Below are 19,523 nucleotides of genomic sequence, written 5' to 3' on the forward strand. Positions count from 1 at the left end.
ACATCATAATCTCTACATCTGCTTTCTATCAGATAGTAAAAACACTTATTCTGAAATTACATGGTGAGATTCTGGATAAGTAAAAAATAACTGAAGCAAGGGAAAGATAATGCAGCTGATAGTGTGTGAGTTTTAATAAAATGTGATAGTTATTAAAATTTTAAAAAATGGAGAGGGATTTCTGAAAGTAAAGAGGCAATCAATATTGTGAAAGACTTGATTGATAATTGACACAAGTCGTGCAGTGATGCTATGCAAGTCATCTAATCCTTCTCTGCTGGTGTGCTTTCATATCTCACACGGCCTTCAGAACCACACATGAAAACAGGTCTGGAATGTCCTCATAGATTGTACAGAAGTGTAGGAGATACTGGTGACCATGTCTGACACTTCATGTAAGCTGAAGTCAGCCCTACCATCATCATGTACACCAGCATATAATGTACATGCAGTATTTACCCCTGTGATATGATTGAACTAAGTTTACCACTTACAACGTAACGTCATTCATTCCTTTATTCATTCATTCATTCATTCATTCATTCATTCATTCATTCATTCATTCATTCATCTAATACTGTAAATGTTAGAAGCATTATGAAAAGAAAGTCCTATGTTAGCATTTGAAATCCAGCTTGTCATTATTGATATACCAGTACAGTTAAACAGTTAAAAGTAGTCAAACAAGGGACCAAGAAAAAGTGACCACTATGGAGATGGCCTCTAGAGGATGGGTAGCTGTGGTAATTACTTTGGGTGAAGGTGACGGTGTGCTGAGTGGTGAATTTAGGAATAGATAAAGAGTTTCTTTAATGAAGTTCAATATCATTAATCTTGTAAAAATCACAATACATGCATTTCATTTTTGAAAGCATTGTAATGCAAATATTAAAAATAAATCAAAATAGACTCAACTCTGGTTTTCCATTCGAAGCATCTGTCATTCAAAGTCAGATATACGGACCATTTTACACAGGTTTTGTACCAAATTGGAGCAATTACATGTCTCCACTGACCACATAAGTAAGTAGCTGTTCTGTAGATTGTCTTTTAACATGTGAAATAGTACAGGACAACCACAAGCTGACCAATATTTGGAGGTGACTGCTATGCAAGGGTTACCACTAGGACAGGTTTGACCACACATACACAGGTCACAATATATATTCTTGTTGTTAGACTTTATATCCCAATAGAATTCATTTGCAATTCAGACTTATGCAAGCTGTGTAAACAAGCTGTAGGTCCTGAATATATGCGTTTGAGGTAACCAACCCAGTATTTAGTTCTGTAGTTTAGGCAGAGAAATCTGCATGTATTTGACATTCTTGTCAATTGCTGAAATGACAGATCATTTACATGAATATTTCAGCACCTTATACTGACATGGAACAAAGTGAATCTCTATGAAAAAGGAATTCAAAGAAACGTAATGGCAGCTTTCAATAGAGTAATTTCAACACAATGCTGCATGGTATTCTGAAATACATTGCATTGCAAAGTACACCTGTGTCCAGCGTGAATTCATTTACTTGACAGTTCTTTCGTTGAAATGAATGGTAGGGTTGACTTTCTGCGATAGAATTCATGTAACTTAATCCTGCAAGTCTCAAAACATTTCAGTGGCAACTTTCTCTCTGTAAAGTATTTGGCGTCACTCAAGACTGGCCACCATTTTGCATTTTCAATAATTTGTCCAAATGCAGTGACCTCAGAAACAGGACTGCAAACAACTGTCACTTGATAATCACATGACCTGACTGGTTTTTGATAACCCACCTCAAGTAGGGGATGTCACCTGTACTGCACTCTGACTCTCATTGTTTTTTTCCCCCAAAAATCAGCTGATATGAAATTTATATATCTGACCTCTGACCTGAAATGACCCTACTACTAACACCCCAAAGTGGCGTGAATGACATGTGATATGTTCTACTGATAGAATCTATGGTGCAGTCTATGGGTCATGAACACTTCAGTCAGTCATCCCAGTCAGGATCCAATTCCAAAATGTGACGAGTTAGTCTGATCCAGTGCTTTAGTGAACTTTTGCTCTGCCAGTCCATGTATTTTTGACACATAAACACTGATATACGCTCAATATCACAAAACTTAACAGTGATATAATAATAATAATAATAATAATAATAATAATAATAACAAGGCAGTATTGCTGAAGGCAATGAGTACTTGGGCCGTGATAGGGTAATTTTGAGGACAATATATACTACTATTCAAATATGGTCTTGAATTTCCTCCTGTCAATGAGGCATTTGATTAACTGGTTATTAAACGAAGCAATGGCATGACAACGGCAAAATATGTCTAGCAACTTTTGTGGAGTTTGAGGCAGGGGTTCTTTATTTATAGCGGGAATTGCTTAAACTCCTTAAATATTCAAATTACAGCAAATTTCTTTTGTTCTCGATGGTAGATGTCTAATATTTAGATGGGCATATTTAGATTTCTACCCTATAGTTATCCCTATATACCAAAATCGGACATCCAGCTCTATTGGCTTGCTCAGAATTAGATATGCGCATAATTAATGAGGTACAATATGTAGTGTCATAAGGTGTCCCATCATACCATTTATGAAGGGTGTAGCACTTGTGGTTACTGAGTTGTGGACAAATATATATATTTGAGGTCAAAGGTCATCGAGGTCACGTGACATTTTGTCAAAATAATTGTATTGCTAAGTTATTCCTATATACCAAAATCAGACCTCTAGCTCTATTGGCGCGCTCAAAATTATATATGCGCATAATTAATGAGGTACAATATGTGGTGTCATAAGGTGTCTTATCATACAAATATGAAGGATGTAGCACTTGTGGTTACTGAGTTGTGGACAAATATATATATTTGAGGTCAAAGGTCATTGAGGTCACGTCACATTTTGTCATAATAATTGTATTGCTAAGTTATTCCTATATACCAAAAATCAGACCTCTAGCTCTATTGGCTCGCTCAAAATAAGATATGCACATAATTAATGAGGTACAATATATGGTGTCATAAGGTGTCCTTTCATACCAAATATGAAGGGTTTAGCACTTGTGGTTACTGAGTTGTGGTCAAATATGTATATTTGAGGTCAAAGGTCATTGAGGTCACGTGAAGTTTTGTCAAACAAATTATATTGTTAACTTATCCCTATATACCAGAAATCAGACCTCTTGCTCTATTGGCTCGCTCATAATTAGATATGCACATAATTAATGGGGTACAATATGTGGCATCATAAGGTGTCCCATCATACCAAATATGAAAGGTTTAGCACTTGTGGTTACTGAGTTATGGACAATAATGTATATTTGAGGTCAAAGGTAACCAAGGTCACAAGATATTTTGTCAAAATGTCTGAGATATCTGCGTGAAACGATGGACTCACTGATGGACTCACGGACGGATATGAGCCAATCTATAAGCCCCCTGGACTTTATCCGTGGGGACAAAAAAACTGTCACTGCATCCTTTAGGCAATATGAATACGATGAGAAACTAAATTTTTATTTTTCTTGGCATCATACATGCGAGTCTATGGAGAACTGCCTTATACATGGGAGTCTATGGAGGTGTAAACTAAAAAGTCCTCTAACACGGCCAAATTTTATAGCATTGTGAAACAAATCGACGTGCATCTGTATGGGGTTGGGTACTAGGCGTGAACGGACGGACGGACGCACGGACATGACCAAACCTATAAGTCCCCTCGGACTTCGTCCATGGTGATTAAAAACAAACGCAACAGTTATCCAGAGCCCCGTACGGTCTGCCGCCGTCGCTTGAAAACAATCTCATGCACCCGGCCATATGGGCAGCTGGCCGGATGCATGACTTCCCGGAGAAGGCGAGCCGTTCAAGCTCAGGATTATTTGTCGATCAAATTTCAGTAAATTTACCTTACCTAGATGAAATTTTGTCTATAGGCTGAAATTTCGCCGAAGTTTGACAAAATTACATCGATTTTTCAGGTTCATATGCGACATTTTTGAGTTTTGAGTGCAGACAGAAATAAGATTTGAGGCAACATGGCTGCGACCCCATGTTGACCCCTAGCCCTGCGTACGATGCTATGTGCTACAGCTACACACAGCATCGTACGCAGGGCCAGCGAGAGAGTTGCCGACATCGACGGTTATTTACGAGAAGTGAATAAAAGACTGTCATTTTTGGAAGCGATCGAGTAGCTGAGGTAGGCTGGGATACGACTTGGGCCCAAGAACGCTGAATTTCGGCAGTAATTTGGCTTTTTAGGTCAAGTCCCAAAATGGATTTGAAGTCACCGACCCAACGTACGGGTCTTTGCAGGGCTGTGGTGAGCGGGGCGGTAGCTGTAGCGGAACACACAGCATCGTACGCAGGGCTAGTGAAAATGTGTTCGCGATCAAATCTTCCTATATTTTTTTCAGAATTTTCAACAAAATCATTGCTTCTTACATCTTTTGTAAAATATAAAATACTAAAATAAAACTGCGATGTGCCATGTCTCCAGATTTCTAAAATATCGTTCGTTGACCGCTCGACGCAAACTTGTGACGCAGTTGAAATTCAATACTGACCGCCAAATAGGCCTAAGTCTAGACATCCTCCAAATTATCCAACCATTCGCAGTGGAGTTCAGCTCGCTTAGAGTATCATAACATTTTTCGGCCTTCTTTTAGATCGACCCTAATATCTCCCATTTAGGAAATAAATACACAAGCTACCTCGACAAAACTTCGTGCACCATCCAAGACCAAACGCACTACAAATCTGTCTTGACGTCATCATCTCCTTACATGGTAATCGGCATACCGTATTTTTTAGCAAAGGGGACACAGAATACGTCGGAGTATTCAGTTTCAAAACGTATTACATTGTGTGATGTTGTCAAAAAAGTCATGTTACTGCAGTGGTATAAATTACAAAACACAAAAGTTCAAATCAGTTTATTTTGGACTGGCTTTACCCAACATTTCATATTGTTTCTTATGCCAGATTTGACCACGTGCTTACTGGCGACCCCTTTTCATGCAAATTTTGTGTCAAATGATGTGTTCCCCTGGAAAAACAAACGTACGATTTCTAAATGAAGGAGGCGAAATTTGCCCTCAAGACTCGAAACCACTCCTATATGGTGTACCTAGCTATTTTTAACGAGCTTCTCGAATCTGCAGCTCTATTTCGAAATGATGGTCTGGTTTTCTCAGCTCAAGGATAAGTGTTCTCCATCGCTGTGGGCATTACTATTCTCAACCGGGGTACAGTTTCCAGTCGTAATGTTTTTCATTGTGTCCGGGATATAAAACCTTTCCTTTTCAAACTTTCTCTTTGATTAACACTAATCCACATCTTGTCAGTGATTAAACATGTTTCAAGTTTAAATGTTAAATTCTGGTCTCGAGCCCTCCTGTTCGACCAAACCGAAATTACCCCTCCCACTTTGGCTCGTCCAGTGGGTGTAGCAAGGGTCGTGCCATCGCCTAGTAAACGGAGGGTGCATTAATTGTTGCATTTCGATGCACATTTTGATTATATTCAGAAGATTTTGTGGCAAAAACTCAGATAGAGAAGCATTTATATTCACATCTCACTTATTCAAGACTGGCTGAGAGCAGCACTTCCATTCAGTTAACATCATTACGCCATTTATTATGCCAAGAAAGATGAAGCCAATACATTTTGCCCTCCCTGGTCTCAGCCAGAAATGGTTATACCTTACAGTTTTTTCCCACGGAATGAAAACAAATGTACTTGGGCTGAGGCCCAAGTACAATAATAATATTTTATTGCTTGCTTGTAAATATAGGATTTACATCACATTTGTGGCAATAAAAGTGTGATACAAAAATAAGTTAAAATTTTCTTCAATAAAGATAAAGTATTACAGTATAATAATAGTAGCTAATAATAAATATAACTAGGTATTTCTTTGTTTATATAAAGTAAAAATATAATCTGCAAGTTGTTCATTAAAAGATAACTCTTGTTTTGTTAGTAGAGAAATAAGCTGATTTTCAGTATTGTCGTTTGGGAAATTGATTTTACTGAAAAGTACTTTCTTTGGACTTTGTATTTCTGACAGACTAATAAAAAGTGTGTTTCATCTTCAATACTGTTGGTGTTACACTGATTTCAGTATCTTTCAGTAATAGATATAATAGGGTAACTTTGGATTATGTTTGAAAATGTTCATTATTTATTGTTTTAGAAGACGCACCCATTTCCTCTTAGAATCTTCTCCATGGAGTATATTGAAACACAAGGTATTAGTCTTGCCAGGACAATACAGTATGTGCAATAAACATTTTTTATTATCAGCAAAAAGTTTCAGTTCAGTTACTAACTGTGTCAAAAAGGTGAACTCTAAAATTTGAATTTCAACATGACTTTGGTGTAAAACAAGAAACTGTGTCCATCTATGACAAACAGAACAAGTTATGGAAGATCAGCTGTTAAGGATAATAGAGCTTTAGTTGTGATTATGATTAATTACAGAGCCTGTACCCTTCATTTCATTGATGAGCAGGTAAATTTATTGAAAAAGAGAATAAATGTACAAAATTAATCAGTTAACCATAAATAGACTTGCAGGAAATAAGGAGAAAAGGCAAAGTTATTACACTGTCTTTTCATCAAAAAAATATTTTTCATTTCATTTCTATGAAGTAGAAGAATATTCATCCAGTTGAAACTCCTGCCAGCATGTTGTTACATAAAACATAACTATTGGTACAGTAGGACGTTTGGAGTTAAAGGTCAAATTACCACATGTGTCTGATGAAGTCAAACTGTTTTCAATAGACTGTGTTTTACTTTAGGAGCTCAACAGTGTCAGACAAGCAAGCCCATCATGCATTGTATCCTGAGAAATCTTGACCTTTGCCACTGAAATACCCGAGAATGATCTTCAGATTTTGAACAGATTTTAATTTTTAGATAGTGCTCTAAACTAATCGCTTGAAAAAACAACTTGAATTTTTTTAAGAATCTTCTCAGTGTTGCCAACCACTTGGCCCATTTTAGCTTTTGCTCAGTAGGATTGTAACATTCACATTGTGTGTCAAGATGCCCAGTGGCCTGGTACTTGGTCATGCTAGATTCCACCACATATTATACATGTGTAATTCTTGCTCACAATAAATACCAGATCTGTAAGACTATAGTTCTTTATAATACAGTAAAACTGAATAGTCGTGAGCGACTATGGATAGTCTAGATTTTCGTTAATACTTTACTTATGTCTTATCCATGACACTTTGACTTTAACAGCTATTTCCGACGACAGAATTCTTGTGTAGGGTGCAAAGTAGCCTTTAAAATGTCTACAGCTGTATGATGTCATCACATCGTGCATGCTATATTTGAAAAAAAATAATTTGAAACCACCTTGTATTAGGAGTTCTGATTCAAATGAGGCCATGGCTAGTTGGCTGGTAGTAGCAGAAATTATGTAGTGTTTAATCCACATTTGCAGAGATTATTAAAAGATTGTAAGTAATACCACTTGATCTAGTGTAATGTGAACTTCAGATATGGGTTTGATAAAAAAACAAGAACATGATCTGCTCCGAGAGGATACAAGCAAAGTCCTTTATTTGACGTTTTGGTCCTTCACAAGAATCAAAGAATCAACATAAAGTAGGCAAGATGGTAAAATGGGTATAGTGGGCATGATAATGAAGAAAAAACAACAAAAATTTCACACTAAAAATGTGGTCACTAAAAGTTATTTAAAACTTAGACCTAAGAGGAATATTATTTTAATTGATTAATAAAAAGTTTTTATCCAGCCTGTTTTACTCCCAGTCTTCAACACCATTGGCTGCTTCTACTACATGTAGATGAAAAATACAACCCAAAACTGTTGTCTTTCAGAAAAACAAAAGTGTAGCTCATAATAGTAAGCAGTTATATTTTCTCATTAGCCAGGTTCCCTGTTCTGTGTCTGAAAAGGGATTGAAAATAAAAGTTATTTATTTTTTCTCAACATCGATATTCTTGGCATTTCATACATGTACACCGGGTATAGTGGTATGTAATAGCTGTTGTGGAATTCACAGTGATGTTGGTCAGAATTGTTGGAGTATTTTGTCACTAGGATAGCAGAAATAGCTGAAGTCATTTCTTAACCTTTGATCAGGATTACATAAATACATTGAGTTACTCTACCGGTATGTATGATATTTTTACTGTTGTATATTTGAACTTCCATAATCTTGACAGACTCTTTTTTTTCACAGTAATATTTTCAGCAACAAGTATGATCATTTTCCTGATATTTTCTAGCATCAGAACATGCGTTTATGAATGTTTTATTGTGCTACCAACCTAGAACACACATGATGATTATAAATTACATTATCAGGTATCACATGCATATGTACATCTTATGTCTTCAGGCAAATTTGTACCAAATGTATCCCAAACAGTATCAAATCCACATCATTATGCTTTGACTAAAATATCTTTCTCTCAGGTCACAGGTATGTTGTTTGTCTGAGCATTCATATATACACAAATTATCCTAAGGAAGCTTATGAAACACAAGGACTACTTTTTAGAAAGTGAAAATAAGCACTTTAGTGTACTGTATAACCAATGAATAAACCTTTGCATGACCTATTCAGAGTTTAAGCAGTAAATGGCTGGTTTTAGTGTATTCATTGCATGCTAATGCCGCTGCCTTTGTATAACCTCATCATCTTAGACCTTTGACTGTACCCAGAGGCATTGACGTTACATAAGAAGTCCTCTACTACGTGTATTAGCAAAGTCTTTGATCGTTTGTGTAACCTTCATTGTAATGCTGAATACTGTGTGTGTGATTTCATAATTTATATTACATGTACATGTATATCTATTGTCTTATCCTGTATCAATATTTTTCTAAAAACAAAATAAACGTTTCTGATTTTTAAAGCAATATAAAAACAACAACAATGCATTTTCTCAGTGGTTCATTCATTCACCCATCATTCACCTTGATCATACATTGATCTGTGAAGATCTTAGTATTAACTTGTAACTTGTAACAATTTGGTCAATATTTTGCATTATGCATCCTCATTTATTTCTATGATTACTCTCTACATCATGTGAAAAAATACGAAGTATTTGGCTGGTTAACGTTTCCTATATGTAAGCCAGGTACGTTGTTATTGTTGACAACTAAATCTCTGCATGAGCATTTATTCAGTTTGACAATAACAGTGTCACCTGACATGTTTGACAATAACAGTGTACCCGACATGTTTATTCACTGTGTTGAGGTAACCAAATAGTGGCAAATACCAGGTATTCCTCCTAATGCTGCAGAGAATGACCCATGCAGAAAGATATAAGTGATATGAAATATGCGTACGAAACAAAAACATTGAAAAAATTGTTTTAGAAGAGTTCTAAGTGGTTCCAGTGTGAACTGTTCTTTGACAGTGTACATGTATGGTAACTGAACAATGGCCAGAGTATTGTCAAATGTGCTCAGTGGATTACACTCCACTGAAAGGCAATTCTTTCAACCCAGTCTAAACAATTGTCAAGCTGTTGTCTTTCAGCTTTTTTACCGTGCCAGTGCATTAAACCAGTTCCATTCAATGATGATTTAATAAAGTTCAGAATGTTCGAAATACTTACAGAGAGCACTAGGTCAAATTTGTTGACCCAATTGGAAGGTCAAGGTGAACTGCACTTCTCAATACAGTGCCAAATAATACACTATACCATAAAAGTTAAACAATACAGATAGCTGGGGACCAAATAAGTCCAGTGGCATTGTTGACATGTAGGCGAATCTGGTTGTCTGAAGATAGGAAGGACCACTGGTTAAAGGCCTGTGTTGGTGCCAGATTGTCTCATCAGAAAATTTACTTCCTAGATTACAATTTCAATGGAAAACTAAAGGCCATGAAACCTCCATAATCCTCTCACAGACTAGAACAAAGGTGATCCCAGGGATCACCAAAAGTCTTTAAATTTGCTCAGATCAATGACTCGGCTGTCCCACTTATGTGAAAGCTTGGCTACTGATGTGACTGCATTGTCAACATGTATTAAGACTGCAAGACTTTGAAAATTACACAACAGTTGTCCTTTTGACCACTGAATACAACATTTATCAGCATTGCCTGGTTCATTGAACTGAGTAATTCTGTGTCTCCCCTGAGTTTACTGGCTACATCTGTCCGGTTGAATTTTCTGAAGTTGAGGGAGAGACTTATTGTAAAATGAACCAGTTACAGTACCTTGATTTCAAAGTGTCAACAAGTTGTTTGATTTTGTATTATAATTGAATTTTAACTTTATTTTTCTAGAATATATTATCTAGCACAATAAAAATTGCACACAATTCTGAATCAACAGTGTGTATCAATAGTAGGAATGGACATTTGATTGTCAAAATTTCAAATTACTCTATGTGTTGAAGTTTTGTTTTCATTTCAAAATATGAAAATTACTCTAAATATTATAAAGTTTGTTGAACACGACTTCTTGTAGATGAGCTTAAATCAAGTTTATGTTTTTATGAAAAAAGGGAAGTTTGTCAGTGGGAAATGAAAAGAGAACAGAAATGACAGTTATCCTGCCTGATATACAGTCTATATATTTTATGTATTGAGAATAAAGGTCTCTTTACATGTGAACAAACTGCATATCCTAAGTCAGGGTGCTATTTAACTACTTGTTGTATAATTTTCACATTAATGTAATGATCAGTAATTATTCTCGCTTAAATTTGCCTCATTAATGACAGTTATAAAGCAAAATAAAAAATTCAACCAAATGCAGGGATATAGAGCAATAAGTCTTAAATGTTGTTAAATGTTTTCAATCCTTCACTGTTGAATGATATTTTCTTTGAGTGGAAATTGACTTGATCAAAAATCAAATTAAAATTGAAAAAATAAATATAAAGAATTGTTTCTACCTGCTAGAAGTTGAAATCTGTGTAATTTGACAAATTTGTGAAATGATAAGCATAGTTGCATTGTGCTAGTAATAAATACATATATGCATAAGCCAGAGAGGATATGGTTTATTGGTGTGGGTACATGTTACTCATGCATTCATATCCCCCATGTACAGTATTCATGAAATGTTTATGAAGTACTGGTCATGTGACACGTATGATTCAAATAATGTTAAATTGCACTGAACTGCACTGTCGTTTACAATGTCTGAACACTGTGAAACATTAAAGTTCAAAACATAAAACTGGTAGAATTGACTTATATATGATAGAAAATGACATGACAATTGACATTGAACTGAGGGAAGTCATCTTGTTTTCCAAAATAGCCATGTAAGATCAAAAAGAAAATAAAAGAATTGTGCGATATGAAGATATCTCCCTGATGAAAAAATTTTATGTTCACATAGAATGTATAGATACATGTACATGTAGGTAAAGGAAATCATTGAGGGATGGCATAGACTTTACACTGGTAGATATAGTACCGGTAGTTATGTTATGTGTACAAAATTACTGGGGTTGTATAATTAAAGGGGAAGTTCACCAAGGATGATTTTTACATATGTGCTAGCTTTGTGGTCACTTACCCCGGAAAAGCTATTTTCACCATTTATAACTTGCACGATTTTTACAAAAACCGATAGAAATAGTACAGGAAGTTGCCCATGTAATTTGAATCATGGGAAAAAGCGCCAAGCTTGGAGCTTGCATAATGTGATATGGAAGGCACCATTTTCCCATGGGTATGGCATTGTCCACTCACCCATGCTTAAACCAGGCTATGCGTATTTACATACCGGTAACTTTTGTTTATACTGGGTATCCTTGCATAAACGATGAATCACTTATAATAAACTGTCCACTGTCAGATTTTGTGTTGCTGTTTACTACTGTGTTACTGTGAGTGGACAATGTGGGGGCCATACCCATCCGAAGATAGTTCCTTCCATATCACATGATGCAAGCTCAAGTTTGGGGCTTTTTTCCCATGATTCAAATTACATGGGCAACTTCCTGTACTATTTTTATCATTTTTGTAAAAATTGGGCGAGTTATAAAGGTGAAAATAGCTTTTCTGGGGTAAATGACCACAGAGCTACCACATATGTAAAAATCATCCTTGGTAAACTTCCCCTTTAAGGTGGAGCTGCATGTTGCCAACACAGTTTTTTTCAAAGCAATATTTCTCATCAAAGATGACAAGGAAACCCCCTCATACTATATATTTTCAAAAAGCAGAGACTCTAAAGTTTAGTATGGTAGCAGTAGTTTACTCAAAGGATGAAGTGGTTGTATATTTGGGGTAAAAAACCTCAATTTTGGTATTAATGATAAAAATTAATTTAAGTCAAAAACTTGATGTTATTTTCTGAAATGTAATATTTCACTTGAAAGAAGAGTGTAGAAAAAACGACTATTTTATTTGCCATTATCTATCCTCATTCTAAAATGGCAAGGGTTTAAAGACTGACACTCAAAAAATTGATTAAAATCATGATAAGCAAAATTAAAATGCCCATCTTTCAAAATGTTAGAATTTTATTGCCAAACAAAATAGTCATTTTGTTAAATAGCATTTAAAGAACATAATGTGAAAATTTCAGAAAATTTGACCCAACCAGAGTGGAGTTAAATTCTTTGGAAGTTTCGACATTGGTAGGAAAAAGAAGCCAGGAAATCGGGTGATTTGCATACATTTGCATAAATTAACACTTCTTTATCATGCAACTTTCAACTGCTTGACGAGCTACAAGGTGAACCTAACCAATATTTTAATGTTAGGTTAACAAATTAATTAAATTGAATAAATATTTGCAAAATATGCTGTGTTGGGTGCAGCGATCCCTTAAGTGTTTGAATGTGCATAGCCAACTGTAATGAACAACAGTGACTAGAAACTAAATATATATGGGTACATCATAAAAGCAAATATAAAACAGGATCCTGTTTGTCTTTAGGAAGTAGGAAAGTAGGAATATTTTGCATGTACCGGTACTGTATCAAGTATGTGCATTGAGTGTCATTGACTTTATGCCGCAGAGTATAGTCCAGACCACATCACAAGCAAATTTTGATCATCTTAAATATTTACACATTTTGTGATGGATGTTCATGTCCGCAATTTTGCAGCTTGCAGTGATCATAGACTATTGCCTGGGTATGTCTTGCGTTATGTTCATGAGTCAGAATGTAAGCCTCCAAAAGAGAAAAGTTTTTCAAAAGTAACACTCTTAATGTTGCATTAATTAAAAATGTTACACTTTTACAGCATATTTACACAAAAATGAATTTGTCTCCTTCCATCCGTTTTATTCACTCTTGACTGCAATCAGATACATCTTTACTGACACTAAACCCAAGTAAGCAATTGGACAGTTTCAGAGAACTGTTTGAAGAGCAGCAAGCCATATTGTATGAAAATGAACGTTACACAGCCGATTCGCCTACCTTCGAAACTTCAGTCTGATTTCTTTATAGACCAAAGTAACATAGTCCAGTCCATATACACGATTTTTTTATGAACTACAGTATCAGTCATTAAATAATGACATATTACCCTCTCGAAACTGATTTAAACATGTGATATTTATTTATCAAGTACTTCTCCTCGAAATTTAATGTTGCTAGGTTCATTGGATAGAGCAACAAGCAGCCAAGTCACGGGTCAAAAGAGACTATAAACCAACATTCACCGATCCAAACTGGAAGACAGAGCAGTGGTATTTTGTAAGTATCAACATCTAATATTATTCCTTCCATTTTAGATTGTTTATTTCTTTCTTTAAGTGGACATAAGCTGTAAATTGTGGCAAGTTTTTCAGTATTCTGCTTCTGTATATCAACTACCGTGTCTGACCCTAATCCCTTTGTCATGCTGAAATTTTGAGTATTCTTTTTGTCAACACAGCTTGTATATGTGTAGTGATCATTGTTTATTGTTTACAAATGAATTCTAGTCCGGACTTGAATACAATTTTCAACAATAACAATGTAGATTATACTCATATAGGTTGTGTTGATATGCTAAATACTTGGCATTAAATTACAGTTTAGGGATTCAATGCAGAAAGTGTAGGGAAACCACAAAACAAAAGTTCTGAAAAAAATAGCCAATGGAGCTGTAAGTGTACCGGTAAATATGCCGGTGAAAGAAAAGTTGGTTTTATAGGTATTGGCATGTCCTGAGATCATCGAAATAATTCAGTGTTTGTGTCTGCCTTTTCCACAATGTTTCGACAAAGATGCCAAAATGTGTCTTTATCAAAAAAAATAGTTTCTCTCAAGTATTGTGTAAGTAGCTGTCACTGAGTTGTAGGCTCATTACATGTACATGTACCTATTTACACTTTGTAATGGCTGTTATCCTCCAGTAGCTCTGACGTCATTCACAGGTATATGTGCATGAAAACCCTTCATCTTTGGTCTGAATCAATGATTTACACAGTGCTATGCTATGAGGTCAGACTTTCAGTAGAGGCATAGCAGCAGTTTTGAAAGTCACATTCATGCCCCGGCTCTTGTACTGCATTAGCCAAGCTATTGATAAGAAACCTACATACCTGCATTTGCATGCAATCCACATGAGAGTGAATCATATTGTTTTACATGAGATGTTGACCAGTTGACCATGCATGTAATGAGTAGATAGACATGGCAATATCAAATGCGACCATTATTTTTGGTTGTACTGAGATAAGAGGGTTACAAAATTGAAATTTAGTCTAGATGTCTAGATAATATTTACAACATACTGTAATATTGTATATTTTAAATTCCATTCATAGGAATTTTATCTGTGGTAATGTATTTGATCTCACATGCAGTTGATGCATTTTACTGACATGTATACTCTGATAAAAGATTTGGGCTAATGTGCAGCATCTCAGCTTTTATTCAATTGGTTTGCTGAATCTTACCGAATCTTAATTGAATATATAAATACTGGTGGACTCCCTAAGTTGCTGTGAATAGCGACAATTGACCAATCAGATATAACCTTCTGAGGACACTGCACATCAGCAGAAAGATTTAGATGAAAGGTCAAAGTAAAGCATTTCTTCAAGATGTGGAGCACTGTTAGATTGAGATACCACAAAACACATTTGATACAAAGCAGTGCATTAGTATGAATGGCATGAAGCAGGCATGAAATTTCTGATATCAAAATTGTCAGGAAATTTTCAAATTTCAAATTTAGAAAACATATTTTCATATGGTGAAATTTTATGAGCTTGATGAGTTTAACTTTCTGATCTATTTGAATTTATTTACAACTTTCTTTCATGTCCACAGAACAGAGAGAATGATCTGACTATGAATATCGCTGAAGCCTGGAATCTTGGTTACACAGGCAAGGGAGTTGTTGTGACAATTCTGGATGATGGCATTGAACATGACCATCCTGATTTGAAAGTGAATTATGTAAGTACAAGGATTTCTAACAGTTTGAGGAGTAAATGTAGTGATAGGTTTGTCAGGTGTTGTGTTGAAATGATTATTAAGACATGGTAGCTGTGTCATCTTTATTGAATGAATCATCATATAAAGTCATTTCTTGTCATGTAATATGATTGATAATTTTACCGTTATATTCATACATGTACTTGTGTACCAAGAACTTTTGTCTCAGGTGCAATTTTGCAGGAGACACTCTCAAACACTGTTCACTGTCAGAAATGTTTTTATATGTTTCTCATGTATGTTCTCATAATTTTCATTTTGCGGTTCTTCTAGGATCCTGAAGCAAGTACTGATATCAACAATCATGACAGGGATCCCATGCCAAGAACTACATTTAATGATGAAAACAGGTAAAAACTGAGCAATGTGATATATGTATGATTTACAACGTGAACATTTCTTCTAGCCGTGAGAGATGTCAGCTATCTTCTAAGTCATTGCAAAATTATATTTAAGCAGAAGAGTATTCAAACTGTCAACAACAAAAGCATCAATCTTTCAGAAGTCATGGGTCATAACAAACTATGAATAGGTATAAACAGTTTTACATATTGTATAACAACATACAAAATATTGAATCAACACCTTCCTGTGTTTGAAAAGTGATGTCGTCGTATTTTGAATTTCAGTAAAGAAAGGGTCACTCTAGCTTACAGTAAACATTCGTTCTGTTGTCATTTATTTGAAACTTTTAGACATGGTACAAGGTGTGCTGGAGAGGTAGCAATGCAGGCTAACAACTCAGCGTGTGGTGTTGGTGCTGCCTTTAATGCAGGTATAGGAGGTATGTCAAACAGAACCTTTGTTCGTATTCATTCTGTATCAGTGGGGAGAAAGTTGTCTGTGCAAAGCCCATTTGTACTGAAGATATTGCAGCTAATTCATATATTAGTCTTTATGTATACTTGTTGATGCAGTGCCCTCTCTGGCCATGACAGGAATTGTGTCAAATTTTGTTGTGCATTGTTCAGCCACATTGTGAGAAAGGAATGAAAACTCTCTTATTACTCAATATGATACCTGTTTTTAGTGGTAGATTTGCATGGTTTCATGTCAATGTCAAGTCTTTTGTAAGTGAAATCTATCATACCATCAGCCTTTGAATACCAATGGACTTACATATTGTCATCAATTGTCTCAACCAAAACAAAATCATAACATGTAGTGGTGACTTTCAAGTTTCGAGATCGAGTAACAAGTTTATAATAGTTGTCTAAGTTCAAGCTGTTGATGTGTTTTTACTACATGAGTTTGCTTCTATTTGACCTGTTTGTTAAATAGTTTCTTGTTCTGCTCCAAAAATCCTGTGTAAAGGCCGGTGTTTTCAATGTGTCACCCCAGTCTTATCACTTTATCTCTGTAGCAGTGGGGGAATAATGTTGTATGTGCAATGCCTATATGTAGACCTTATTTGTAAGGTCCATATGTGTATGCAGTGACACAGGCATGTTTTATGTGATGTCCAATGTTATCAGTGACAACTTCATCTCGGTCTGGACAAGAATTCATTTATTAACATATAATTATTGTGTTTGCAAGGTCAATTCTGTGAAATTCAACCTTTTGTGAAATGATATTAAAGTTACACCTATTGTCCCTTTTGCCATGCAAGATGCAAAGCAATAAATGCTAGTTTTGCTTCTTTTAGATTACTTGTAATGCACATTTGTATGAGTTGAAGCCATAGCAACAGAGATACTGTGATTGTAGTTTCTGATGGAAAAAAAAAAGAAACCACTTCTAGCTTTTCTGACAGAAAGTGATTTTGTGAGATTGCTTCAAGTTAGAGTGCACCTTGGGGACAGATAGTTGGACTCTAAAATTTTTACAATACTTTCTTGATCTGTCACTCATCATGGAGGTTAATTCTGAAGATTGCATGAGCGAAATCCACCCACCTATTTTGTGAAAATCAAAAATTTAATTTTTCCCCATAGAGTTAACACAGGGGTAGTGGCCATTTTGAATTCAAATATTGATAAATTTAAGGTAATTTGTTTTTCTGGTATCAAATTTTGGATGGTGACCCTTGAGTTTATTCTTGATAGCAAGTACAAACATTTCAAATTTCTTTAACTTAAGTTTGAGCAAAAGATCAGTCCAGAAAAATGTTATTGATAGACCTCAACAGAAGACAATGCATATTAAACTACTACTCTTTTTTGTTTTCGATAAAGGCATCCGTATGTTGGATGGAATGGTAACAGACGCTGTTGAGGCAGAATCTCTCAGCTTTAATCCTGAACACGTGGATATTTACAGTGCCAGCTGGGGACCTGACGATGATGGCAAAACAGTGGATGGACCTGGCAGAATGGCCAAACAAGCTTTCATTGAAGGTGTCACTAAGGTACAATCACTCTACCTTATTCAGCGTAAATTGTCTGCAAGTATCATAGATAAGTAATATTGAAAGACGGTTATGAACACAAACTCCAATGCTTACATTTTCAGTAAGATTGTGTCCCATTGATGGAAACCCAGTTACAATGCTGTCATGATATTACCTTTTGATCCATACCTACAATGAAGTATCATGTTTTTCCAAGAGGCGTTTTAAAATAAGTTGCAAAGCTTCTGAGTCACCAAACAGATGACAAGATTGTTTGCTCCACAGTAGTACAGTTAGATTGCTCAGAAATATGATCATATTCATTTGTAGTGAAACCTCATACATGTACTGAACAAACAAAAAGACAGTAAATCATGAAATGTGTACAGGTAGACTCATATTAAGGTGATGTAATTATAATGAAATGTTGTCACTGATCTCCTTGGTTACATGGAAATCATAAATCATAGATTATCATTTGCCTCAGGGTTTTGCGAACATCTTCAGAAGGTGTATGTGGTTTACATTTGAAAGTTATATAAGTGTTGATCATTCATGTTTCCAGGGGCGTAATGGGAAAGGATCCATTTTCATGTGGGCATCTGGAAATGGTGGACGAGGAGATGACAATTGTAACTGTGATGGTTATCAAGATAGCATATACACAATCAGCATAAGCAGTACGACAGAGCGTTCACTGAAACCGTGGTACTCAGAGGAATGTTCATCAACCCTGGCAACAACATACAGCAGTGGATCAGTGGAAAGGGGTGACAAAGAGATTGTGAGTTTACTTAGCACACTTTGTTTGAAAGATTTGTGAATGTTATTACACCCTTCAAACACATTTACTTACACTCATGCAAAGATTGATATAATTTGATGGCATAACAGCCCAGTCTGGAAAATGTGCTTCCATAATAATTCACCTACTGTATATTACATGATATTATCAGCCAGGACTGTTACAGGTTTAAACACTCAAATAAACACTACTAATCCCTGCAGCTTTACAAGAACAGTGAAACCAGACTTGTAATTATTCACATCAAGTTACTTTACCTATAGAACATAGAGATTATCACAACACAACCTTACTTCCAAAACTTAACAACAAATTTTGGTTATATCTCTAACAATGTGTTGTTGCATGACATTCTGCAGAGTACCACAGATCTTCATCACAGGTGTACGGCCAGACACACTGGTACATCAGCATCTGCACCACTGGCTGCAGGAATGATAGCTTTGGTCCTAGAGGCTAAGTAAGTACAAATCATTACATATGAAGAACATGAGGTCACATTCTCTGTATTGTTAAAAATCTCTGCTCATCTTAGGTTGCTTTAAGGCAGTTTGCTCTTCAAAATTGAAAGACTCAAACGTTTGCTCAAATTTTCAGAGACAGAACTTTAACCATGCCCTTTCGAAACCAAGAAAAATTAGGGATTACCGAGCTCAATTTTGTACAAGAGAAATAATTTAAATAACCCAATATTTTCTGACACTTGAAATTCAAAATGGCTGCCATCCCTTTGTTAAGTCTATGCTGAAAAATTAAAATTTTTAATTTTCAAAAAATCAAGCTAGTGAAAATTTTACTTCATAGTCCAAGAGCTTCTAAATAAGCCCCCATAAGTGGTAGACCAAAAGAATATTTTAATAGTTTGAAAGTCTGAATATCTGTTCCCGAAGCGCATTCTACCTTAAATGGTCAATAAATATAAGCATACTGGTGCTTGGTAAGGTAATGCTGAATTGTACCATAAC

The 19,523-nt window shown here is 35.6% G+C and overlaps 1 protein-coding gene across 1 annotated transcript in view; it reads left to right on the plus strand.

Annotated features, from left to right (window-relative positions):
* LOC139121998 (proprotein convertase subtilisin/kexin type 5-like) overlaps nt 1-19,523 on the plus strand; it is a 69,006-nt gene that overhangs the window by 12,791 nt on the left and 36,692 nt on the right. The window contains exons 3-9 of the mRNA XM_070687336.1: nt 13,589-13,687; nt 15,254-15,382; nt 15,695-15,771; nt 16,117-16,205; nt 17,599-17,771; nt 18,319-18,537; nt 18,918-19,018. Coding sequence (XP_070543437.1) covers nt 13,589-13,687; nt 15,254-15,382; nt 15,695-15,771; nt 16,117-16,205; nt 17,599-17,771; nt 18,319-18,537; nt 18,918-19,018 — 887 coding nt within the window. The remainder of the gene's footprint in view (nt 1-13,588; nt 13,688-15,253; nt 15,383-15,694; nt 15,772-16,116; nt 16,206-17,598; nt 17,772-18,318; nt 18,538-18,917; nt 19,019-19,523) is intronic.

This window comes from Ptychodera flava, chromosome 21 (genome assembly GCF_041260155.1).
Source record: "Ptychodera flava strain L36383 chromosome 21, AS_Pfla_20210202, whole genome shotgun sequence".
Classification (NCBI taxonomy): domain Eukaryota; kingdom Metazoa; phylum Hemichordata; class Enteropneusta; family Ptychoderidae; genus Ptychodera; species Ptychodera flava.